Genomic DNA, 26,415 nt, shown 5'->3' on the forward strand with positions numbered 1-26,415 from the left:
CGCGAGCGTCTTGGGACGCGGTTTGAATCCCGCTCAGCTCGTCCTCTGGCTTTGGCAGTGCTTGCTTTCCCCCAAGCCCAGCCAATACGCTGTTTCTAGCAAGCCGGCCCGGATGAGTGCCATTGGAGTACATTTCGAGAAACCACGAACACTAACCAGATTCCTAGAAACGTGAAACACATCATTCGGGGAAAATGGTAAAATAATTTTATGTAAAGCAACGTGACTACTTGTTAGACCACGTGTCGTGGTCGATTACCAAACGTCCGTGACCCAATAAGGAAGGTCGCGGAACGATTCTGTCTACTTGACTGTTACGGCTCCCAAGGATCACCATCAATAATTATAAAACTAAACAAAGGAATCAATGATTAGCCTCTAAAAGCAAACAATGCACCCAGGCTTACGATTGTCACCACGCGCCTATTGATTTCAGCAGTATCCATAGCGTAGGCGTTCAAAGCAAACGGCTCCGCCTTTTTGAAGCCCGCTCTCCAATTTACGCGTCTGAGCGCTTCCCTTAGCGGCCGCCGTGGCGCCGCGAGCTCACCCATTGAACGCGCCGGGGGAGCATGTCGGTGAGCGGCTGGCTGAAACGTAGCATTGCAAGGTAGACTGTCGAAATTTTCAATTTTGGGGGTTTCCTTATTGTACACCAAGCTTCTAAAGATCATCCGCACGATGTTTGTAACACCTGATCGAGTTGTATGCCTCTGATTGCTTAAGGGTGCTATTCAAGGCGCCAGAACGTCGGTTTGTTTACATATGTTGCGGTGAGCGCGCACGTTTCATGGCGTGGGTTTGAGGTTGCCTTAGTGTTCCTCCCCACCATATGTAGGGCCATGACTGTGACTGACCGTGATCGGCTATTTGAAAACCGATATATCCGCGTAAAGATAGAAAGGGCTTTTCAGTTGATCTGAATTTTGCACAGAGCTGTGGGCATCGCGCGGCGAACGCGCCTGCAGTTGATGACGATGATAGCGGTCCGATCGATGCGCCAGGAAGCAGAATGAAGGCGCTCGCTCTTCTGAAACCGAAACCGAAACCAGATCGTGAATCGCTCCTCTGTGTTTTGGACGTTTTTTGCGTTTGTTTGCGCAGTTACTCACTTTTCAGTTCTGTGTTTTAGGAATGTATACAAGCGTGAATAAATGAAAATCTAGGTTAACATTTTAAATTCTTGCCTTATAACACTGTTAATACTTTTTCACGGTAATCGCGGTTTATACATGAGGTACTAACGTCTATATGTAACTCTTTTTTTTTTTTTATCGATGTTTAATTCGCAGGGGCTTGCTGAATCTCCCGTTTTGATTACAACTTTACTGTATCGGAGCGGCGTTTCTTATCCGCAGGCCCCTAGATATCATGTCGCTGATGCGTTATTTTAGTAAAACCCTCTCTGGTAGTAAATAAAAAAAAAGTAATTATATATATATATATAGATTTTTTTTTTCTTTTAGAGTAATGCTTTTGCGCGATCCAGAGCACTGTCAAGTGGTACTGTTTACCAGATTCGTGGTTCTTGGTTGACGCGAAAAAGGACTATTAGCTTTTTTTCGAAATATGTAGAATATGTGAACAGTTCTGGCAACTTCAGGTGGTAAACAGATTGTGTCCTCTCGTAGATGTGAGCTAGCGCTCAATGAGCTAGCGCTAAAATTTTCTATTGGCTTCGGTCAGGCGGAACCTCGACTGAGTATAGAGCGGAACGCTCTTTCCAAGAATTCGCAATTCCCTTGTTTTTGTTGTTTTTTTTTCGTCTTACACAGATAAATATACAGTCACCATATCAGTGTGATAAAATTTACCCCCATGTGGCACCGTCTTCTCTGGGAAGCCTGGGCCGACTTGCTAGAAAGAGGTCTCAGCTGAGAATGGGGGAAAGAAAGCACTGCCAAAGCCAGCGCACGAGCTGAGCAGTACTCAAGCCGCGTCTCAAAACGCTCGCGCGCCCCAGTCTTTCCAGTGCTTCCTTTCACCCAGTCTCAGCTGAGGCGCTGTTCTAACAAGCCGGCCTTGGCGGTTAACTCTAGTAACAGTAAATAGTTACAAAGCACCGACGTCGTGTTGAGGTTGACCCTGTCGTGTGATGTGCGTGGTTTACTTGAATTCTACTCAAAAACAAAACACTAACTAACCAGCGCTGGTATGAAGCGAGGCTGTGTGTTTTTGGTAACGCTTCAATTAATCTGATTGTCTTGGCCTTATTTTAATGTACCGGGTGTTTCAGTGAAGACTTGCGAAAATTCCTACCAAAAGAGTGATTAAGGGAAAAAAAATTTTCGGGAACAAACTGCGATACACGGTGATCGTAAGATATTGCAAAAAAACAAAACAACACACACTTGCTGCATAATTAACTACAATATACTAATTAACTTTCTAATTAGGGAAATAAGCATATGGTTGTCATTAGAGACTTGCTGAGCGTCATCAGAAACCATTTAATCAGGTGCGAGTCTGGCGATAAGAAAATGCAGATGATATTCTTATCATTCTCGTTTTCGCATCGCTAGCCTTCTTTCTGCTGCACCAGTGGTCACTTTAGCGCGCTCTCGCACACCACACGTGCTGTAAGTCTTCTTAATGGTGACTGGCTTAGGGGTTTTCGATAACGATTAGCAAGTTTCCAATTCAAACCAAATGTTTTATTTTCATCAATTAGAATGTGAATGAGTAACTTTTGGTTAATTATGTAGCTAATCATTTTTTTTTTGCATTTTTTGACGTCTACCGTGGCTGGCAGTGTGTTTCCGAAAAGTGTTTGTTTTTCTTCAACAGCCCTGTTGGTAGTAGCTTTTGAAAATCTTTACCTAAACACGCGGTATTTTCACACGTGCGATTTAATAAACGAACGAAAATTGCATTCCAAGGACCCTTCGAGGCCCGTCTGGTTTCTGTTCGGTTACAAATTAACTTTGCCGGGAGTCCATTTCAGCGGGCGCCTAAATTTTGTTGAGAGGAAAATGTAGATTCGCATTCGTTTTCTAAATATTGCGGCATGTTAGGAAAAAGCAGAGATGCGGAGAAAAAAAGCAAATATGCATCTAGTTGGAGTTCAGCTCTGGTCAACGGGTCAACCTCTCCGTACTTCGTCTTTAGAACCAAGCTCAGACAGAGGTAAGAAAACATTTGGGTCCGCGAGCTCTGATGTTAAATAAGCGCCGCCCCCCTTTACTTTTTTTCCCCACACAAACACACACACTGGATCGCTTACATCAGTTGGAAGTGTATTCAAAATGTTATTTTCGGCAAAACACTATCCGAGTGCTCGGACTGAGTGCTAGACACATCAAATCAGTACGTTGTGTATTTTGGGTGGCACAGCTTGCGCACTAACATAATTGTAGCCCTGTCGAAAAAGAAAAAAAAAAGAGAGAAGCAACGGTTATTTAATGTTCTTTTTTGCGAGATCCATGTATGACACCACTACAAAACTAAACAAACAATTAGAGCTTCCACTGACTTGTTTTAAAGGCATTGACGTGATCTGCTTTAAAACAAAATGCAGGGTAAGTAAATGAAAGTGTGAAGATCACCGAATCTTGCAGATATTATCACCATCATGCTACAAGCTTAGAAGATAGCAAATCCACTGTATGGAAATCACCTTAGATATAATTAAAAACATTGGTAAATGCAAAAAAAAAAGGGGGAGGGAGGGGTCAGTTCACAAAGCTCGCTGTCGAAATTAAGCTATGGCGTTCGTCTGTTTGTGATGCATTATAGGCGACACCAGCACACACACACACACACACACAAAGGCTATGGGTGCCTTCTCTGTTGTCATATTTTTTGCACTGTTGCCGCCTATTTTTGTGTTCTCGTTTCTGAATAATATTGCAAAACAACAAATAAGTTTTTTTTTTTTTTTGTAGTTTGCACTGCGCTTGAATATGCAGCATTCACAAACTTTTTTTTTTTTTTTTTACAATTACCGCAATTTTAAACAATGGCCTGAGAGCGTTTACGAAGGCTTCTTTTGTAAGACTTCGTGTTCTCACACCCAAACGCCTAGCTCTTTTTTTGCATTTTTATTGGCTCGTTCTTTTTTCTGTTTTGGCACTACTTATACGCGGGAGTCGGTAACGGGAGCTCTTAACCAGCGCCGACTAATTTTGTGTCGCAACGGTCATGCGTGTTTTAGACTAGCGTCTAGTGATGCAAAACTATCGATAAATTGACTATCGATACTATCGATAGCTTTTCCAAAAACATCGATAGTGTCGCAGAACAATCGATAGTCGACTATCGATAGTTTTTTGTACTATCGATGGTCAGATTTTTGCCGACTATCGATACTATCGATAGTACTATCGATAGTTTTGCACCTTTAGAGCGAACACAGTTGCCGCATTGCCGCCTCGCCTCTCTTCCTTCCCTCTTCGCCCAAACTCCCGTCATCGTCGTCACTGAAAAAGTTGGGATGGTAAGTGCTCGGGCTAGTTGGTGTTCCATTTGAAAAAATAAAGCGAGAAAAAGAAAAAAGGGAGCGACGCAAACTACTGGTGTCGCAAAACTATCGATAGTAAACCGGTGACAGTACTATCGATAGGTTTACGATAGTCGACTATCGATAGTTTCCCGATAGTCGATTAACGATATTTTTCCGATAGTCGACTATCGATAGTACTATCCATAGCTTTTCGATAGTACTATCCATAGCTTTTTGATAGTCGACTATCGATAGTACTATCGATAGTTTCTTTACTATCGATAGTCAGATTTCTGGTGACTATCGATGCTATCTGTAGCTTTGCACTACTACTAGCATCTCGTAAACATCCAGCGACGGCGTCTCTGCGCTTGACGAGCCTCCCAGAAGCCAGCAGATTCCTTACAACGCGCATGCTAGACGGGAACAGCAATAACAAAACAATGCTGAACAATGTAGAAGTCATTGCGCAGCTCTTTCTTTTTGTTCTATTTTTTTTTTCGATAATAAATTGTGGTAAACAGCCGGCAGAAATTATATTAGCCATTGATGTAGGCGGCAACCATTGTATAACCATAATACTGTACTCTGAACTCGAATATTGACCCCTGAACATGCAGTTTCTGACAATAGGATGCTACCTCCGAGTTCGTTGTAAACTCCCGCGTCATCAGTTCGGATTGGTTGATTTCAAATTCTGGGCAGCGGTTCAGCTTGTCAAGCCTTTCGAGCCCGTCCTCTGCCCAAACAATTATTATTTCGCTTATTCCTTGACGTCCGATAACTGAACAATGGAGGAACGCTTGGTAAAAGCCGGAGTTGATCTTTATTATGATCAAATCGTTGACAGCTCATGTATCCCGTTATGGTAGGCCTAGAGTCACTGGATCTTTTAGGTAGGCCTTCCAATTTTGAATTGACGTTTCATTCGCGCGTGGAATCGATCCCACCCCGTCTATGAAGTCCTAGATCCGAACATGGTTTAACATAATGTTCTGGTAAACTTTGGACCTTTGTATGTCGAAAATATAAATATTTATTTATTTATTTTATTTTGCCCCAAGGGGCTCCTGAGAAGGGGGTAATCACCTTACAATAAAGTATGTTTCTTGTAATTCTATTAGAAGAAGGACATTTCGCTACTTCTTGTATATACCTACTTTTATTCAAAAGCCTGAACATATATATACAATATTTGCCTCAGAACGACTCGGCGTCAGTTTTGCAACATTCCAAAATATGCATGCCTGCATCGTTTAATGAGTACGTACTTAGAGTTAAAATATCCTTGCAATGCCCGAACCATGACACGGTCATATTTCCATGTCCGCGTCTTTGTGAGATGCAGCCTATACTTCTCTGAAGGAGAGAGACTGGAAACGCAGCGGTTTGGAGGAACGTACACAATACATGCGCAACTCTCTCACGGGCAAAAGAGGCACTGAATGTTACTGGGTGTAGATTGCTGTATTTTGGGGGTCGTAGTAATTCTCGTAAACTTCCTTACTAAAATATTAAACTGGGTTAGGTGCTTCAGCATATTGAAGAATAAATAGTGCGTGTCTCTTTTTCGTCTCCTGGTGTGTCTTTCGTGCCACTACTGCTTATTTGGTGTTCCTTGTCTAGTGATGACACCAAGTTAGAGTCTTTGACGAATTGTACCTGCGCCCTTATACCCTCATTCTCCAAGCAGTCGGCGCTACCGTTCCTCTATCGCCTTCAAAGGCAATTGCTCATTGTAAAATGTTCGGAGCTCCGCGCACTGCATAGAGCTGAATTTGCAACTCTGATCACCGACTATTTCCCTCCGTCACCTATTGATCATACTTATTGGGCACAAGCATTATATAGTTTATTGGCCTCATACCCATTGCACTGAGAAACCACCGAACTGATCGGACGCCATACTGCTCAGACAGCCTCGTTTTAACACCATCCTCTAATTGAAACCACCCTGTTCTTGCGGTTTTCGAAGCCTCGTCTGCTTTCTACCCGCAACCCCATGAATCACCAGGAGGGACAGGAGAAGCGAGGCTCGTCATCGCATCGGCAGCCGGCGCAGGGACGGTGTGGCGCTCCACCCTCCCTGGCCTCAAGGCTGCGAGCCAGACGTCTTCACCGAGCTTATATGATAACGACGTCGGTTGGGCTTGATTTGCGTAGCGGGCGCGGTTGTGGCATGGCCGGCGTGGGAGGATGGCCGTGGGTAATGGATGGCGCCTCACTCTGGCCAATTAGGGCCGGTCAAGCGGGACTTAGCCCCTGAATATTTGATGGGGCGCCGGCCGCCGATCCTCGAGGCAATTACCCTGGGAGCGGGGCCTCAGTGCCGCCTGTAATTGGGCATTCCGTGGCCCGCCCGGGCCAAGACGCCGCTGCTGCCACGGCTTAGATGTGCTTAGGTTCGAAGGAGAAGACAGAGAGGGATTGTGCTCCGGCGGCGGTGGAAGCAAAGTAGATTGCAGTCGTTCGTCGTTAACATAAAGAGCTGCCCGCTCTTTCTCTGGAAACAAAGGCGGAAGGGGCCAGTTGCCCGTCGATCGGCTGCTGGAGGGCTCTTCTTGGCGTCGAAGGGAGCCCCATGTTTCCGGCCTGTAATGGGAGCTGACTTTTACGTGCCGCAACTTGGGCCTTGCGAGACGCTGTCGAGGACTGCCTGTAGTAAGCAGTATACACTTGGGTCTGATCGCGCATCCACTGTCAGCGCCGATGCTTCGGCCGTGGGTCCAACCGTTTGTTCGTTGTCTTTAGTTGTCCTCTTTTCCTCGCTTAATCGTGTCTTTGATCGTCAATGACGCAGGAAACGTTCCAAAAGTGGTATCTCCTTTCCTTGCACTTGTTGTACAGTTCGGAAACTTTTTGCTTATTCGAGGTATGCTCGCACCGGCGGGAGTGACAAGATGTGAAGAAAGACCCTTTCATATCTTGTCACTACTCTGGTAAGACAGAACCAGGGTCTTGTACTCCTGATTAGATTACTTGATTATCATGTCTGCCAAATGCCTCCGTGCCGCCTCTCACCGCTTCTCACCGCCTCTCACCAGCTCGCGCGTCGAGCTTTACCGCTTTGCACCCGTGTGCGAGGAGCAGCAGGTGACCTGGGTGAGCGCTTGGGTTGAATGCGATAGGCTCGAAAATTCTGCTCAGAAGTGTTCCAAGTCTACCTTTTTTGGTCTTGATTTTAGGTTGATCTCCAATTTTAAAAACTACTACAAAGTAAAACGAAACGCGGGTCTTTTTAGTAATAAATGCGGTAGTCAAGGTAGTTTCCGCTCAGCTGTCGATCGAAAAAGCAGCGAATTTTGACTTCACTCTGGTTCCGACGCGCTAAGATGCACTGTCAATACTAAGACACCTGTGTAGGCTTTAATAATATTTGCGGGTGGTTGTTTTTGCAGTTTATAATATTGGAGTAGGTTTTTCAAACTTGGAAAGGGGGTGCGCATTTTTATTGATAGACATACTTTAGCTCATATCTTGGTTTTTGCAGTCAATTTACAGAAATTATATTTACACTGCCAGATAAAAAAACTGGGAGTGGAGAGAGGCTTTATCCCAACTAAAGTGTTGTGCTATGATTAATATTGCAGCAATTTTCGCAGTACCCATTTTAATTAAAACCTAGTCTGACAACCTTATTTCTAAAGATAAGGTGTTGTGTTCCTTTCGAACCCTATCTATTTTTACTAGAAAAGGTAATAAGTAATACGATCCTGTAAAAAAACAACCTCAGTTATTATCATGGATGAACTTATTTAGCGATGAAATCACTTTTTGCTTTTCGAGTGATGTGCTATTTGTACATGTCAATGAAAAAAACAAAACTACTAGCATACACTGCTCTGGTTAGGCCAAAGTTGGAGTATGGATCTATAATTTTTGAACCCGCATCAATAAATGACTGGCTAGAATCTCTTCAAAACAGGGCAACTCGATTCGTACTCAAACAATACGCACCTGTAAGCGTCACACAACTTAAAGCCTCAATTGGCTTACAAACACTTCAGCAGAGAAGATATCTTGCTGGGCTATCGTATTTCCATAAGCTCTTTCACTCTTCAACTGAATTTCACGAAAATAACGTCATCCCCCCCCCCCCCCCCCCCCTGTATCTTTCCTCGTCATGATCACCCCAACAGAGTCCCCATATTCCCTTCGCAAAAACTAACTTGTATAAATTTTCCCCGCTTCTGCAGGCCATAGACGACTGGAACGGGTTGGCAACGAAATCGCACAGTCAACAAACTATGCCACGTGTGTCTCAATGTTACGTGGCTCTTTATCATGACGTCTATTTTGTTTTCCTTTTCTAAGTTGCACGTGTACGTTTGGTACCTTCATACTTCCATTTGTTAATTTCACCATCCCTGAGTAAGTCCTTTCTATAAGGTTTTCCATGTACCCTCGTTTTAGTAGCACTTGCAAACTTCTCCTGTATTACTTTTTATTCATTTAGAAATCATTACATGCCGGTGTGCGTGAACATGCACCATGTTACGCATTATTGAGTTCTGTTAGCGTCATTTTGTTTCCTTTTATATTGTCATACAATTGCAACATTGTACGACTATTATGACATTCCATGTACCCCCTCCTATGTAATGCCCCCTGTGGGCCTTTAGAGGTAATTAATAAATAAATAAAATACAAGATACACGTCTTCAGAACGCGTGGAATTTAAGGTATTATACTTATTAGACACAACCGATCAATATTCCCAGTTCAAATAACAATCTCATATGTCGTTAAAGATTTTTTTTTTTTTTGGGGGGGGGGGGTCTTTTTTTGGACATCTTGTTTAAGCTCTGGTATGTGCATTATGTGAAAGATTTGAACGTGTCGCGCTCGTTCTATAGTTTAGCGAACCGGAATCGGTGCGCCGACAGCTCGCGTTAGTTGTACCGCAGCGCTACGTCGTATTCGCAATTTCGCGCCCGGTAGGTTTTTGCCGCGTGTGAAAGCGTGGCCAGTTAAGTGTGTCACACTTGCCTTTGTTCGCCTTAGCTTCCACTCACGACCGTATGAACTGAGCTTTCGTATGTCATCCGTCTAAGTAAAACCGTATTTCGTGTCATCCTCGAAGAAATTTTCTCTAAAGGTCGTTCGGGTGAAATTGTTGATAATACTCGTGCATGTTACTTTAGGCGCTGTCACACTGCGTATCAGTTCGGTATCGTAATAATCCTCGTGCCGTTTTTTTTTTTTTTTGTTTTTTTTTAGTGCCGTGCCGCGGAGAAATGCAGCGTCACGAGAGAGATTAAGCGCCTGCGCACAAAGCCCTTTCCGGGGAGCGTCGTCTGCTAGGCTATTCCGCTGATCGCACACAGCCCCTGTTCCGTAGCAAAGGAGCGCGTTGCGCCGATTTACCGCAGCCGACGCTACGAGCCATCTTGGCCGGTCCATCGCTAAGAGTGTGTCACGTGGCCTTCCTGTTGGGCACAACTGCACGCGGAAGCACGATGTCACGTGGCAGAGTGACAGCGCGGGATTGGTTTTGATGGCTCGTAGCATAGGCTGTGGTTTACAGTTTAATGCATCGTTGCATTCAGCTTGTCGCGTCATCGTATTTTTATTTTTTTGGTTCTGACAAAGTAAATGCAAACAAAAAATAAAAGAATAAAAAAAAAAAAACTAAATTAAACGAGATAACGCGCGGTTTCTTTCACGCCTGAGCAGTATCACGGTATCACCCAAGCAGGCGCTCTTCAGATCTTTGCTTAAAGGCGGTCAGCTATGCCAGCAGATAAGGAACAGGGGCTGTGTGCGGTCGACAGAATAGCCTAGCAGACGACGCTCGCACCGGAGAGAGCTTTGTGCGCACGCGCCTAATCTCTCCCGTGACGCCGCATTTCTCCGCGGCACAGCGCTGGCGGTCCCGGCGGTCGACGCTCGCGTGATATTATTAAAACAATTGGGCGACTGTACACTGTGCATGCTATTTCCCGCAACTACTATTTCCACACTGCAGTCAGTGTGCGTGCCCAGCGACTCACTCTGGGCTCTTGGCGGGTAAATAGTCGGGTTGTCTAGACGCATCAAGCCGCAGTGGTAATTTTGAGAAATACACCGTCCAGAAGACCGTCTGCATACACAGCGTGAGGCGTGTGTTGGTGGTCCCGCCACGTTGGTCATACAAACACTCTTTGCGGACATCTTGAAAGCATACATGTAAGAAGCAAACATTATGCTTGACGGTTGTTCGCAGGTACTTCTATCGTCATCTGTGCAACGACCACCGCGTCCTTTGTTTACGTTTTGTATGAGCAGTTGGGCTTGTTCCGTGGTTGGTGGAACACACACTTATTATACGAGAACCTTGAGTTTTATAGGTATTTTCGTGGCCTTCGAACTTTCGAGTCCGAATCCTATACTGAGCAGCATAACTCCACGAGGGGCAACACCAGTGCTGTGGCCTACGGTTTGAGAAAAGCAATACTGTAAAACTAAAAGGCCTCTGGATACGGAGACGTCCAGTGTAGGCTGGTCGCCAGTAATGATGCGTCGTTTAGGGACTGCGTGACTGGCGAGGGAAATTATTAAGGCGCAAATTGTGAGTAAACATCACTCACCAAGTTCCAAAGCCTGGCGTTGTTTTGTTTGTTTTTTAAACACTTTTTGCGATTCGACAGCTATTGACCTTTGTTGATTCTCAGACTTTTTGTTGTGCAGGTTTTCCGCCAATCATGGCACAACTTCGTCCAGTGCTACGATCGCCGATGGCGCGCACTCTTTATGAACGTCTGCTTCGCGACCGGGAGCTTCAACACTTCGACAAATCTCAAGTGAGTGTTAATATATTCCGTGATATAATTACTTGCATTGCAGCCGTATACATTTGAGCCGAACATCCATCTGGAATTGTACTGTCGTCTTCGGCTTGGCCTTTTGGGCCATAAGGCATCCTCCTCCTGACGCATCAAATTTTGTGCTATTTGGATCTTTTTTTTTTTCTTCTATTTTTTTAGCCCTTTTAATTACCGTATGTTGATATTTTGGGTATTCGTGGTTCCTCCGTATTTCACTAAGTTACCTCAAGTCTTCCACTATTTTAGATGGTATTCCTTGTAGCCTGGGCTTCGAGTTCTTGGTCGTCTAGTTGCACTTCCCATCATTAATATTTTCACGGCGTGCCCCTGAATGATGCTCGAGCAGTACGAAAATGGCAGCCTTCCACCTTGGGTTGTCAATGAGACGACTTCAATCTGAGATTGCTCAAGAAGGAACGCCAACGAAATGCAATAGCTTTGCTCTTAAATTCATTGACAATAATGAGCTAAATATAACCAACACAAACCTAAGAATGTTTTATTTTTTTTTTATTTTAGGTTTTAGTTGTTGCGGAACCGGCATCATTTAAACGTCAACAGGAATGCAATGTTCCTTGAATTGTGTTAGCTTAATGACTTGACGGTTTCACGATCCTCTACTAACCAAAATTCGATAACGCTTTTTTTTGTTTGTTTGTTTTTTTTGGAAGGGGGGGGGGGGGAGGGCGGGGGCGACACCGGTGAAGGGACGTAAAAGGGACTTGGTTGGTGCACGAGACACATGATCCACATCCTACTTTGCACAGACCATTAGAGAGAGACCATCGGCGAAGACTCCCGAGGGGCGCGTGAGCCCCTTCGTCGGCATGTGCAGCCAGGGCCATCTCCGCCGCCTCGTCCCGCTTGGTCGCCCCGGAGCATCATCTTGGCGCACCGGTTCTCCCGCGTCATCCCCGGCTTTCTTTTTTCTCTTCTTTTTTTACGAAGCATCACTATCCACCTCGCACCTCGTGCCTCCCCCCGCGTCTCTTACAACAAACCCTGCGAGCCGCAATATGTTTCCGCGCGCTGCCCTTTTGTTCCGGAAATTTTCTCGAAAATCGCTTTGTTTTCGCCGGTCCCGTTTTTTATATTTCCCCGTTTTCCAAGAACATCCGCTCCCTGGCACCCCCCCCCCCCCCCTCCTCCCCACCCCCGGGATCAGCTCGTGCTCGTGCATAATGCGGCATTGTTTTCGACTCGGGTGTGTATTTGTACCCCGTCGGATTCGCTTTCCTCCGTCGCTCGTCGTCGCCGGAGCCGCGGCCTCCGTTGCAGGCATCGCAATAAGCAAAGCGACGCCGGACGACTCGTTCGTCAGGCTCTGCTTGGGCTGCAGCGCTGGGGGCGAGCGACCAGGGGCCACCCCTCTCGCTCCAGCGCCCTCGCCGGGGTTAGAGCGTTTTATTGGTGCTATTGCTCGCCATTTGTCTCCGGTGATGGATCGGAGACAGGATGTGCTGCATTCCGTGCTGCCTCGACGGCTGCTTTAAACGAAATGTTGCCTGCCCCGTCTCGTTGTTTTGTTCTGCCTACGTCGCCGTTGCCGCCACCGCGACTGTTCTCGTGGCCCGGCTGCAATATGGGAGTGTTTCGGCTCGTCCTGTCTCGTCCTAGCTCCGGCCGGCGCATCGTGTTCTCGTTTTCTCCTCGGGAGCCTGCGGGGTCGGTCCGTTTTTCAGGCTCGCTTTGGAGGCTATCAGTCGAAGCTCCTGTTCCGACCGACGGTCCTAGCGTGCCGGGTTTACGTGGTACACGGAACGCCTCTTCCGCTTGGCTTCTCTGCTCGTGGTTGGATCGAGTGGTTCAGTTCCCGGAGTCGGGAACCTTTGTTTCAGGGATAGGGTGTTTTTAGTCCCGACGCTGATTGCAACATGAAACGAAAAAAATGTGCGCCTGCTGCACGCAGCCAGCTCAAAGTTCCATAAAATGTGTAGTTAGGAGTGGATTTTACCTTGTGAATTTTCAGGGCGTAGATCGATGCTTTTTTGAAAAACCAGAACGAGACCCTTGAAAATGGGAATGGCGAACACTGACACGGACGACCTGTCAGGTTCGGTACACCTATCGCGAGGTGGCGCATGCATTTGAAAGAAGACTGAGCGATTCGTTGACTGCAGGTTTGAACAGTCGAGTTAGCCTTTATTTATTTTATTAAGTGTGGTATTATTCTCGCAGGGCATAATAAATTTCAGATGGAAGCTAGATTGCGCGAAGACCTTTGAGTCTTATCAACCGCCGAGTCATAGCGTTTTCTATATGATCGGATGGATGGATGAATACGGCTGAATCCTTTGAATTGGCGGCGGCTTGTGCCAGCTGGCCTGTGTTTTTATTTTGATCTGCTAATATCATAAAACTAAAGTTAATAATTTTAATAGTACAGTTTCCAAACATTCCGATCGGTGTAACGAAAGCATGACCTCTCTATGGGAGCAACAAACCTGCCTCCCGGACTGACTTGGTCGTCTCTTCCAGCCAGAGGTCGGCATTCATGGTTGAACTCACTCACAGCCAGCTCAAAATATAAAGTTGAAACCTCATTCACCCTCACTGCCGCACTCACGTTCCAGTCCTCACTCAAAACTCATGAACTCACTGAACTCATGAACTCACCGAAATCATGAACTCACACACATCATCGAACTCACTCAGTCACTCACAATCCGACCTCACTCACTCAGAAGTAGTTCTCGCCCACAGCGTAGTCGCGGCGCTGGCGCTCGTGTTGCGCGCGGGTTGCCGTTTTCCGCTGCTGCGGCGCCATCTGTCACGTCACCAAGTGAAGAAATCTTTTGTCTTTTCTTTTTTCCCCGCTTTGACTCCTTCCGCGCGTTGGCCTAGCGCTTGAGGAAGATGCGTTTTGTTGGGATACAAGGGCACATCATCGCGAGTCGCGTGAAGTATTCTTTACAGTGTTCACTGTTCGTTTCAAGCATTCGCTACAACTTCGTGCAAGTATGGAGTGAGCGTCTGTATCGTTGTTTATTCAGGTGTGAATTATTATTATTTAAATATGCACCACCGTGTGTGTGTATCTTGTTTTTCCATAGAATACTGCGAACTTCTTCGTAATAGTAGGACGGTATATACTCGGCAATTCGTTTTCGAGTAAAACTATTTCGCAACGGACTGTCTTTATATTTATCGTCGTTCGCTCAACTTTTTTTCTGGAGGCCTGATCGATTGAAGAACTTCGTGTCGACCATAATATTGCATATTAATATTCTTTATCGCGTCTCTCATTTTCTGTTGCATTGCACATACCAATTAAATCTGGAACGTTCTAATGTACCGACTCTGTGCCTCGTAAAATGTTATACATTATAAATCCTGACTTAAAATCGTGATCGGTGTCAGATGCCTTCGGTACGCTTGCTGTTCAGACAACGTGTGCTTGTGTTCACACTTGCCAATAGGTTGTATACAAATATTTACAAACTACATGTACAAAGTTGTGTTTTTTTAAATTAAAATCATTTATTAGTTTTTGATGGATGGTTATTTTTAATTTGTGTTCACTAATTTTAATTAATAAACTACGACCTAGTGGTGCAAGCGCAAGTTTTTTTTACCTTCTCTATTTAAATGACTTCACTTCTAGCCACGCATACCCTGCTTCCGATATCCACGCGAAATTTGACGAGGGTGGGGCGCGGTCATGCAACTTAACTAAATGGTGTACAGTTCTTCAATATTTGTTTTGTTAAATACAAAAAAAAAAAAATCTGGGCCCTTAATTTCTTCGGCGGGGAAGGTTGCTTCCGAGCATGCACGCGCATGCACGCATATTTAATTTTTTGTTTTAATTGCTTAGGTCCCGATCTTACCCCCTTTCCCTTGTTATTTACTCGTATATATAGAACGTTGCCAAAAAGACAAATAGCTCTCGCTGTAAACGGCCGGGACGTGCACCGGCGCGAGCTGTACCTGTAGATAAATAATAATATAATGGATCATAACTAATATCCAATTACTATGGGAGCTAGTAATAAAAACCTTTCTCCGCCCCACGAAACGTTTTCGGGAGCAGGCAGTATTCGGACTCTGCTCAATGATCTCCTATTGAACGACTAACAGGGAGTCAGATAGCAGGTTAGGAACGTCAATGATTTGTTATCACCAATATTAAGCGCAAGCAAAACAATCGTTTAATATCTCTTTTAATGTAATCTAGAGATCTATCGCATGCAATAGTTCCATGACAACAATCGAATTAACTTTTACATCTACCAAATGAATGAAGCAGCCTTTAAACCCAATTGCGTACAAGTCCGGAGCTTTGGGCGTACTCAAGCACAAAAACGTGTTTGCGTACTTTTTTTTTTTTTTTTTTTTTTACAGAACTCCAGTCTACAACTTGAACGAACAAATATACAGGCGAATCATGACATTTCCCAGCAGCTTTCACTTTAGTATTGGCTTCAGAATTCGCGATCGTGCATAAGACGAGCGCACTCGAAATAACAACGTCTGCCTTCAGGCGTACCGGCGTAGCGCCCGTTTGCCTCCTTCACGAAATCACAAAACGCCATGCGTATAGACCCTTTCTGTGTACTCTCGTTCAGCCACCTAATAGGCGTATCCGGTATGGGCGACAAAAAAATACTAAAACGTTTCAACCTGTAACTATTAAAAAAAAAATAAGGGGGAGGCAAAACGATATTGTGTGACGGTTACGCTTATATCTTAAATGTCTTCTACTGGCGTGACGACGGCAAAACAATTTTTTTGCCCATACTGGAAGTGACGACAATTCAAGATGGTGGCGCCCTTGGAGAAAGGGTCCATATCGGGGCCTCGCAGTCGACACGAGAGCGGCCGAGACGAGCGGGAGAGCCCCGCCCCCTATTTCGTCACCCGACACGAAGCAGCGCCCAGCGGCAAAAGGCCACGCCAAGCCGCCTCGAAGTGAGCCAGCCGAAGCCGAAGAGCGCAGATAAATCTATCAGCGCCTTTTCCTCCTTTTCCATCACTTCTTGACAGACTTGTGCTGGTTGCTTGAAAAATGTGATGGATGAAGATTACAAATTACCGAGCCTCAATTGTAATGATTTACCGCTACGAATTACTTTCGCTGAGAAGTAACAGATTACTTTACTCGTTACGTTACGAATTACTTTCACGTTACTTTTTCCGTACACTTATCCAGAAAACAATGGACACAATTTTTATATTTCTCAAAAATGTTCTGCAATACGACTTTTCATTTCTCCGTGTTGAATTAACCTGACACTGCGGTAGAGAAGAAACATCAAAACGTATAATTATAATGCAATTAAATGCAAAGGTGCAAGCGAGCTGGACAAGAATGACGAAAATAATCCCTGGAGAAGGGGAACAAGAGGGACAAAGGACAAACACAAATCTCCAAACACAGCTAGGTGACTGGTGAGCGACGAAAAAATCCACCTGGTCGTACTCCGAGCGCTCTACCTGTAATGGAGAGGTCCCGGATTCGATACCCGGACCAGGCGGATTTTTTCGGTCGCCCACCAGTCACCTAGCTGTGTTTGGAGATTTGTGTTTGTCCTTTGTCCCTCTTGTTCCCCTTCTCCAGGGATTATTTTCGTCGTCAAAACGTAGAAGGGACAGAAAATAGACCGTAGGACGTCTCAAACTCAGCTAGCTCGTTTATTTAGTCCACCTCCTTATATAGTCTCAATCTCAAGGTCATCTCCACTTTTTGTTTGTGGAGATGACCTTGAGATTGAGATTATATAAGGAGGGGGACTAAATAAACGAGTTAGCTGAGTTTGAGACGTCGTCCTGTCTATTTTCTGGCCCTTCTACGTTTTGATGTTTCTTCTCTACCCCAGTTTCATGTTAATTTCAACATGGTCAATATACACCAGCTCGCCTGCACCCTTACGATTTTTTCATTTCTCATACGCCCGTATTATGGTAATCCTTGTAAAAATAAATTATTGTATATAAGAGAAAGAGTGTAAGTGCATTCTTTTCACCTGTAAGCTGACAAGGCACCGAAAGCTGCTACCACACCCGCCATCCCGCCAGCTTACGGCCTCCAGAAATGATCCCTGGAATTGTGCAGACTGATCTAGCGATGCGCATGCTCATTAGCAGCGTCTACCTCCGCTACGAGATTCGGAGCTAAAGATGCGATTTACGAAATCTCCCTTTTGTCTCTGGTGTTTCGCCTTTTATTCGCAAGAAAAGCAAAACTTGGTTCTAACGTTACAATGTTCAGCCGATGCAGAATCCAGGTGTCCCAGCTTACCTTGTTGTGTTTCCGTAGATTAGAGTTTGTTGTTCTTGCTGATGACAATGTCTGTTTTTTGGCAAGCAAAGTGTGCACTGAAACGTTGGGTTTCCGTTCTCCTTAATGCCCTGATTTTTAAACATCCCATTAAGAGATGGCCATGGAGGCGACGGACACTCCATCACCGAAAACTCGACCAGTCAGAGAAAAAGTCGTGGTTACCGGTTATCGATCGTTCATCGGTTCTCACTTTCATACCAATATTCGTGGAGGCCACGGGAGGGAAGGGCATAGAGAACGGAAGAAGCGGTGGCCATCGGTGTCACAAAACAATAGAGAATCACACCACTTTAACGCGTTCCCTCTTTCTCTCTCTCTCTCTGTCAGCATTCCTTAGATGGCCTAACCCCCCCCCCCCCCCCCCCCTTTCATGTTGACAGGTGAGGAGTGGACTCGACCACCATGCCCAGACGAGTAAAGAAAAAGAATTATCGTCCGTACCCTCGAAGACGATGCTCTTAGCCTCGGGCCGGGCGCTTCTCAGCCGTGCCTCAAAGAGAATTCGACCCCCACACGCGAGGCTACATCGTCTGTTACGCGTGTTGTGAGCCCGCGAATCGAGGAGGTACGGACCCGCGTTTGCTGTCTGTGCAGGTGGCGGAAGATATCGAAGAAGTTGGAGAGCCTGAAACGGTGTAAAAGACGGAAACAAAGAAATACAAAGAGCTTTCTCCTGCCCGGGAGAAGAAAAATTATTTGCAGAGAAGTTTGACCCCGAGTGGCTTGCTCGGCTAAAACAGTAAGGCGAAAGCTTCCTGCCATGGGTCACGCATACGGGCGTTCCGCGTATTCCATGCAGAATCAGGCACGTGCTATTTTTTTTTTGTGTGTGTATTTTGTCAAGCAGGAAAAGGAACAAAAAAAGACAACAACAGAATTTTCCGTTTTTTAGACGATTAAGAGAGAAGCTAACTGGATTAACCTGACCTCGAAGCTGCCTACAGCCCGTCGCTTTCCCTCATGTGGCCCCAAAACACGCGTGTCTGGTATCCGCGAACAACGTCTCAATTTAGAAGTGACGCCAGAGGGTTAAAAGCTTCCACAAGGTGCGCGAAGCACGCGCTCCCCAGAACCCCAAGCACACATGCAGACTTCCCGCGGGGTACGCGAAAAAAGAAAAAAAACAAGCAGTAGGCAAACTTGCGCAAGTGTACGCACCGACGCCAGCTCATCTCTCCCCTATCCAAGGAAGGTAACGCGAGAAGAAGGAGCAAAAAAGATCCAGCATCAAACGAGCGTCATCGGATATAAAAACGCTGCGGTAGTAGCCGGGGGAAGGGGCGCTTAGGAAGCGCGGTCATGCCGAGGGAAGGGGTTTAAGATCCTCTCGCTTTTGTGCGTGGAGCGTGCGCGAGGCGTCGGCAGAATACCGAAGGGAGGGCGGACGGAGGGCCCAAAGGAAGCCACAAGTGGTGAAAGGGTCGTCGCCAATCAAAGGGGCATCGCGAGGAGCAGGGGGATCCTGGCCAGGAGCGCGTGTTGCTGCCCGCCGCGTGCTTGGCGGGGTGTGCGCCTTCTGCGCCTGACAGAGGGGCTGCGCCCGTGCCGCGTCGGAAGTGGCGAGGAAAAGTGAGCCGTAGTGCGAGCGTGCAGAGGGAAAGGAAGTCGCTGCAACGCTGGAGCTCGATCCTTTGCCAGGTTCGTGGGGGTTTTAGGACGCCCCCGGCGCCGCGTTGGGGCTCGCGCAGCGCAGCGTGTCCCGGTATGGGGCCCTTGTCTGCGTCGTGTGCTGGTCTTTGGTTTTCCGGGTTGTGTTCGTGGGTGAAGCTTTTATGTTGTCTTGTGTATAGGGAACATAAACCTCTCGGAGTTTGGGATTTTCGAAAATGCTCGGTGTTTGCGTCTTTCTCCTTTTTTTTTTTTTTGCGTGCATTTGGTATAATAAACGGGGCAGCACCGTGAATTCGGAGTATCTTCACTTTTCCTCTGGTTGATGAAAGAATCGTGCACCCCCCCCCCCCCCCCCCCCTCCCCCACTTCTCCTTCTACCAACGGTGGCATGCAGGCATTTAGCCCTCCGAGTCCATGCAACCCACACCATTGTCTTCGATTAAAATAGGCATATTATAGCCTTCTACCAGATCGGAGAGGCCAAAAAACGTACGCCTACTATAGTGATGGGATCGACAATTATAAGTTCATCTCACTTAAATTTATTACTTCGGTGTTTTGTTTTTCAAGTTTATTACATGTGGGAGGGGTAGAAGGTAAATATTCATGTATATAAAGTATCAACAATTAAAAAATATTTGCTTAATATAATATACGTCCTAAACCTCAAAACGATGCTTACAGCAACGAAATTGCACTCTTGGGAGAGCTGCGTTAAAAATACAAGTAGGTAATGTTTTATTGTACATTAAGGTTATAACATTAAGATTTAACATTAATTGTTTTAATATGTTTGGACATATTTAAAGAAGGGCGCTACTTCTAGTTAAGCTCATGAAACTAGGTATAACCGCCAATAGTTCAAGAATTAGATGCTTATTTTAAGGTATCCACTTGACATTCTATTTTTATACTATACAGCTAGTCCCTGATACTATTTTGCATGACACATTCCTCTACGTGCTAATACTCAAGACAGGAGGTAATGAATAAAAAAAAAAAAAGACGGGGCGTGAATATGGTGACTGGATATTGTGAACATGGTCAGTTTGTAATCGGATACAATATCAGTTTTGACTGCTAAAACGTGATATTGGGAAAATGCTCTATTTCATTTTATGTAAGCCGTCATGTTTGTGGTTTCTGAACATTTGTCTATAAATTAATCTGTGCTCAATGTTCCATTCCTGCCAATTTCTTCTTGCAATATTAAGTAGTCGATTCTACTGAGCACGTTTCTATATATGACGTTATCTGAGAAAGTGGATTGCTAGAGAAAAGCTTTCTTTTAACCAGAATATTTTTAGAGTAAGTAGGAACCATAGTTAAGGACAACGTCGTACTCCTCAACTCTCTCTGCCTGTAAATAGTTAGTCTCCTCCGCACTATTAGAACAACTTGTTTCATAAGTAGAAAAAAAAATGCGTCTCTTTGACTCCGAGGCAAGCTTCAGGACTAAAAATTTCCTACTGGTGGGTTTAAAGTTAAAATCCCCTTTCGAGGTCTACATATATCTGAATTAACGTAACTACAAATGTCTGAATTCATTTTCAGTCTTTACAGGGTGGAACCAGATACTGTACGTTGGTCTGACACGTAAAAACCCAAACTGTCACAGGACGAAACGCGAAATGGTGCCATGGAAGCGAGGCATCCCAATCCCAGTTGCACCGTGAGTCGTGACGATATATCCCAAAGAGCTTCTAAAAAAATCTTCGTGGAGTTTTATTTTTTTTTTTACGAGAGACTGGTGTATTTGGTGTGTTCTTTTAACAGTATATATACCTCACACCACATTAAGTCAAAGGTTCATTTCGAAACCGCGTATATCTCAGCCGAAAGTCTAATTTATTTTACAGTACTACTACCCCAAACATAGAAGCATCGTAGGAAAGGGTTACAAAAAAAAAAATATATATATATATATATATATATATATATATATATATATATATATATATATATATATATATATATATATATATATATATATATATATATATATATATATATATATATATATATATATATATATATATATATATATATATATATATATATATATATATATATATATATATATATATATATATATATATATATATATATATATATATATATATATATATGAACACGTCATAAACACTCCGAACAGAAAGAACTGGAAAAGTAAAAGGAGTGGGCGAGCACTCACCAATTAGACTCATACCCACAGCTGGTTCCATGGGCACGCCGGCACACACACACATATATATGTATATATATAATAACATCTTGGGGATAAGTAGGCTGTAGGCGTATTTTTATAAAAGTAGAAGCCACCGACGGTCAAATAAACTTGGACCCGCTTGAGGAAGAAGGGTTTCCCTTCGAAACGTCGTGGTTTCTGTATAACTTATACATGTTGAATTAAACCTTCCAAGTTTGTTTGACCCACGGTGGCTTCTACTTTTATATATATATATATATATATATGACTTCATTTCGACATGATGAGCAAGTCGCGTGCTATAAGAGGGTCAGCCGGTGCAGGAAGTTTTCAAGTGAATCTGAATTAGTGATGCTGGGGTGAAGGCTATTCCAATCGGTATAGTTAGTGGGAAAAAAACGATTTTTAAAGCAATTTATGCGGACCTGGAAATTGTTTATGTATCTTAGGTGTGAAGCTCTAGTGTTAGTTCTAATGGAGAAGCTAAACATGTTGCCTGTGTTGATGTGAAGGCTGTCCGTGATGATCTGAAAGAGAGTTTTCAGCCTGTCAGTTATCGTGCGGTGGGAGAGAGGAGTCAAGGTTGTTTGTTCCATTAATGATGTCGGCGAATCGTACCGCCCATATTTATTAAAAATAAATCTCAGGTCCTTTCCCTGCAATATTAAAACTTTTTTCTATATTGACGACTGCTTAGGGGTCCCAGACGACGCGTGCGTATTACAGTGTTGGCCTAATGAACGTTTTATATGCTAGTAATTTAACTTCAGGGGTTGCGAATTTAAGTGATCGTTTTAGTTTCCAGAGTTTGTTTGTAGCTTTGGAGGTAACAGAAGCAATGCGGGAGTTCCATGACAAGTTGTTCGAAATGGGAATTCCCAGATGCTTGTACTCTGAGACGCTGTTAGGTGTGTGTTCGTCTACGCTGTAGCTAAAAAGGTGAGGGTATTTCTTTAGTGTTATGGACATAGTTACACACTTGTAGGGGTTCAAATTAATTTGCCAAGACCTGCACCACGAGGCAACCTTAGAAAGACACATGTTTACTTTGAGCTGGTCATCAGGGGAATCAATGATGTTATATAGAATAAAATAATCAGCAAAGAATTTGATATTTACATCAATATCTGAACATGAGTCGTTAATGAATAGTAAAAATAATAGTGGTGACAGACGAGAATCCTGTGGCACACCGGATGTAACACTGCATCTATTCGAAGCAGAACCACCAAAAAAAAAACAAATTGCAGCCTATTTGTCAGAAATGCGTGTAGCTAATTTAAGATTTGGTCATTTTTAATATAGTATGAAGCTTCTGTAACAGCTTAGTATGCGAGACAACATCACAAGCCTTAGCCAGATCTAACAAATATAACATCCACCTGTTTCTTTTTATTTAGCACGGAAGCAAAATCATGGACAGTAAGTAAGAGCTGTGTGGATGTCGAGTAGCCCCCTCTAAATCTGTGTTTGACTTAGTATTTGATGTTAGTCTAGAAAGCTAGTGATATGCTTCCCAATTACTATGTTCGAGCATTTTGCAGCACTGAGATGTGATTGAAATAGGACGATAGTTTGACAGATCGGTTTCTTTGCCCTTCTTGTGAATTCGTTGTATTTTAACTATTATCCAAATTCTGCATTTGAGAGAGATTTTTCAAAAATGACACACAAATATTTCGCTATCCATGGAGCAGACCGCTTCAAGAATGCATCGCACGATTAAGCCGGACTATTTCTAAATTTCCATCGTATCTCTTTTAGCTGCCTTCAGCTTCCCCCATTTCCCCAAGCGGGGTCGCGATTTGCCCCGTAGATCAAGCCGCATCTCTGTCAGCTTCCCCGTTCCTTTTTTTGTTCCTCAAAACAAAAAGAAGCTGTCATTGTTTGAGACCGAAGCAATCTGCTTTTTGATTAGACGGTACAATGAAAGCGACGTGGCTCCCGTGCACCTTCAGTGCTAGACAAAAGATATGCACGCGCACTTCTGGTGTCCGTTGACAGAAATTTGAATAGCAACAGGGACTTTATTAGACACAGACTTTTCGGGAAGAGGCTTTATTTCTTCAAATATGAACACACTACAATCGTGTTTTTTTTTTTCTTTGTGTGTGTGCGTGTGTGTGTGTGTGTTTTTAAAGGGCGCCGCCATCTTGAGATTAGCGGCACCGACAACGCCGTCTAGTGGCTTAAAACTTGAAATATCGGCTCGTTGTGGCAGCCTCGCTGTCTGGGTAGGCAAAGGTGTGGATAGGAGGAACATAGACTTGACTATGAGTATGGTGGGTACACTCTAAGAAATGTCTGCGCGTCTACTTACCCGCAAAACACTCAAAAAGCCAATCTCTGCGATTACGACATCGGCTCAGCGAATTTTAAGGGGGAACATCCGTTTAGAACTAAAAAGGAAGCCTGCTCTGTGGCATTACGCAATGCAAAGCATTATGCTTGCATTTCGTAATGCCACAGAGCAGACTTAATTTTGAGGTCCAAACAGATGTTCCGCCTCATTCGCTCAGCTGATTTCGTAGATCGCAGAGACTGGCTCTTTGAGTGTTTTGCGGGTAAGTAGACTCGCAGGAATTTCTTAGAGCGTATGGCTGGAACTTATAATATTCCCATTTACAATGGTGAAGGCCGAGAGAGAGAGAAAAAAAGGAAATTCCGTAACATTCGTTTTTGGAGTAAGTGCTATTAGTATCTGTTGCCGTGGTTGTACCCCAAACCAGGTTGCGGTAACTTGAATAAGCAAAAAATATAGATTTTTATAGTAATACTTTAAGTGATCTCGGAAAGATATATCGATTCTGGCATGCCAGACCTATAACCTTTGCTAATTCATTTTATAAATACTCAATATGATGGTTCCATGACATTTTTTTGTTAAAACACAACGACAAGCGTTTTGAATGAGTCAACCAATTGAATCCGTCCTAATGGAGAAATAACTTTATTTTTCGTCCTAAATATTATGGCTATTGTTTTATTGGTATTTATTTTTAAAGCGTTTCTGTCGGTCCATACTCCTGATCTATCTAGTACTGTGTTGGCCATAGATGTAAGTTGAGGGGCCTCATCAGCAGTAAAAAACAAAAGCGTCGTATCGTCAGCATATATAACAAATTTAGTTGTCTGGTCAATGTTCACAAATCATTAACTTAAACGTTAAAAAGAAAAGGTCTTAAAATACGGCCTTGACGTAACGGCCGATATGACCGTTTTTAGTGTGGAAATGAAATTATCACAACAAACGTATTGTTTGCGGTTTCCAAGGTAGGATTGAAGAAGAGATAATTCTTCTCCGCGAATTCCATAATATTCCAACTTTTTTAACAATAACTCATGATTTTAAAAAAAAAATCAAAAGCCTGAGTAAATACCAAGTACTAGTTTTCGTTTCTCGAGATTTCTTGAAATAAATTCCTTCTCTTCAAGTAAGGCGAATTCAGTTGATTGATACTTGCTAAATCCAAACTGGTATCTCTTAATTAGCTTATGTTTGTCAAAAAAGTTTGACAAGCGGGTATGAATAACTTTTTCAAGTCCCTTTGAAAAGACTAGCAGTATTGACACAGGTCTATAGTTATTTATGTCATTCCTATCTCCCTCCTTGTGCTGAACGGAAACCTTGACTGCTCGCATACGCACAGGAAATATTCCTGTCGATAAGCGCAAGTTGAAAATACGCGTTACATAATCTGTTATAATGTCGAGAACACGTTTTACTGGCTTAATCTGGATATCATCTACATCTCTACTCCAAGTGTTTTTTTTTTCAATTCATAAACACCGAAAACACCTCGGTATCAATAACCGGATCTAGAAAAACATAGCACACAGATACCCATAGCTTCGGCTTCATTGCCAAGAAAAGTTGTCCCCAAGTATAATGACAGGGCATCACCTTGCATCCTCGAAAGAACGAGGACAAAGGCGGTGGAGTGTTTTTACTGAGTTTCCACAACGAAGGAATATATGAACAGTTTAGAGAGAAGCTGAAGCGGTTCGTGTATTCGACTAAAATCACTTAAATCGTTTTCATTTCGCCTGCACGATCACGAGTATCGAGATTATTTTCCCATTTGGTGCACGGAGGCTTCAAAAAAAGTATTTTCTAAGTATCGCTCAAGCCCCTCCTTCCCGGAGCGTGACGTCATATTAGGAGCTTTCGGAATCTCCGCTCTCGCGTATCTTCACTGCCTATCAAAGCTATGCACGCGCACTCTTGCTATTTTCAAAAAGGTGAAAAGAAAAAAAAAAAAAAAGGCGTAACGACTGGTGTCGGTGCGAGGGAATATACCTGGCAAGCTTGCAATTGCACGCGCTTTCCACACGAGCGACACGAGCTTGGTGGCCGAAAGATGCTTTTATGACATAACGACTTGTCGGAGGGTTTTCGTGTTTTCTCTGGTTTAGTTACATCTTCGGGAAAACGAACGTGATATTCAGATTCATGGGATAAAAAAACTCTGGAATTCACCTCTAACTCGTTTTTTCAAAGAAACTCTTCAGCTCCCTTTTAATGTAGTCCATGCAGGTAAGCTCTGGGTGTTTAATAGCTGCATCTTGATTGGTCGCACGTAGACGTTTTCATATCCTTCACATGCCATGGAGTAATAAAATACCGTGCAGTGATAACCAAATCGGAGCACCGGCACCGGGCTGGAATCGGTCCGCTTGCCTTAGACGAAGTAGTCGGGGGCATAAACGTGACGATAAGTCTCATACGAATCCCTCGCGATGCCCGCTCACAATCGACTGACGTTATAAATAAGAACCCTTGGGGAACATGTGGATCTCAATAACATTGCAGCCACACTCGCGCTACAGCTCGTTGTGCTCATCGCACACATTCCGCGAATGCTTTTATGCTAATTAATATTATTTGTGCACCCGACGATGACGCAGTGATAGCCAGATGACCGTAGATTTTACGTAAATTGTAACACGATAAAAACAAACGCTCGGAACTAACTGACGCCCGACGTCCGTCGCAACGCCTTTACGTTCGTATCCTTGGCTGTTGCATACCCTCTGTCAGCGGGCAATCCAAAGATGCACCGGG

At 44.1% G+C, this 26,415-nt stretch overlaps 1 protein-coding gene across 1 annotated transcript in view; it reads left to right on the forward strand.

The window, feature by feature from the left end:
- The first annotated feature begins 542 nt into the window (after nucleotides 1-542).
- LOC120849614 (protein-L-histidine N-pros-methyltransferase) overlaps nucleotides 543-26,415 on the forward strand; it is a 237,961-nt gene continuing 212,088 nt past the window's right edge. Inside the window, exons 1-2 of the mRNA XM_042287528.1 lie at nucleotides 543-610; nucleotides 11,111-11,223. Of these exons, the coding sequence (XP_042143462.1) occupies nucleotides 11,125-11,223 (99 nt within the window). The 5' untranslated portion in view covers nucleotides 543-610; nucleotides 11,111-11,124. The remainder of the gene's footprint in view (nucleotides 611-11,110; nucleotides 11,224-26,415) is intronic.

The sequence above is a fragment of the Ixodes scapularis genome, unplaced genomic scaffold (genome assembly GCF_016920785.2).
Source record: "Ixodes scapularis isolate PalLabHiFi unplaced genomic scaffold, ASM1692078v2 PGA_scaffold9__187_contigs__length_104089568, whole genome shotgun sequence".
Taxonomy (NCBI): domain Eukaryota; kingdom Metazoa; phylum Arthropoda; class Arachnida; order Ixodida; family Ixodidae; genus Ixodes; species Ixodes scapularis.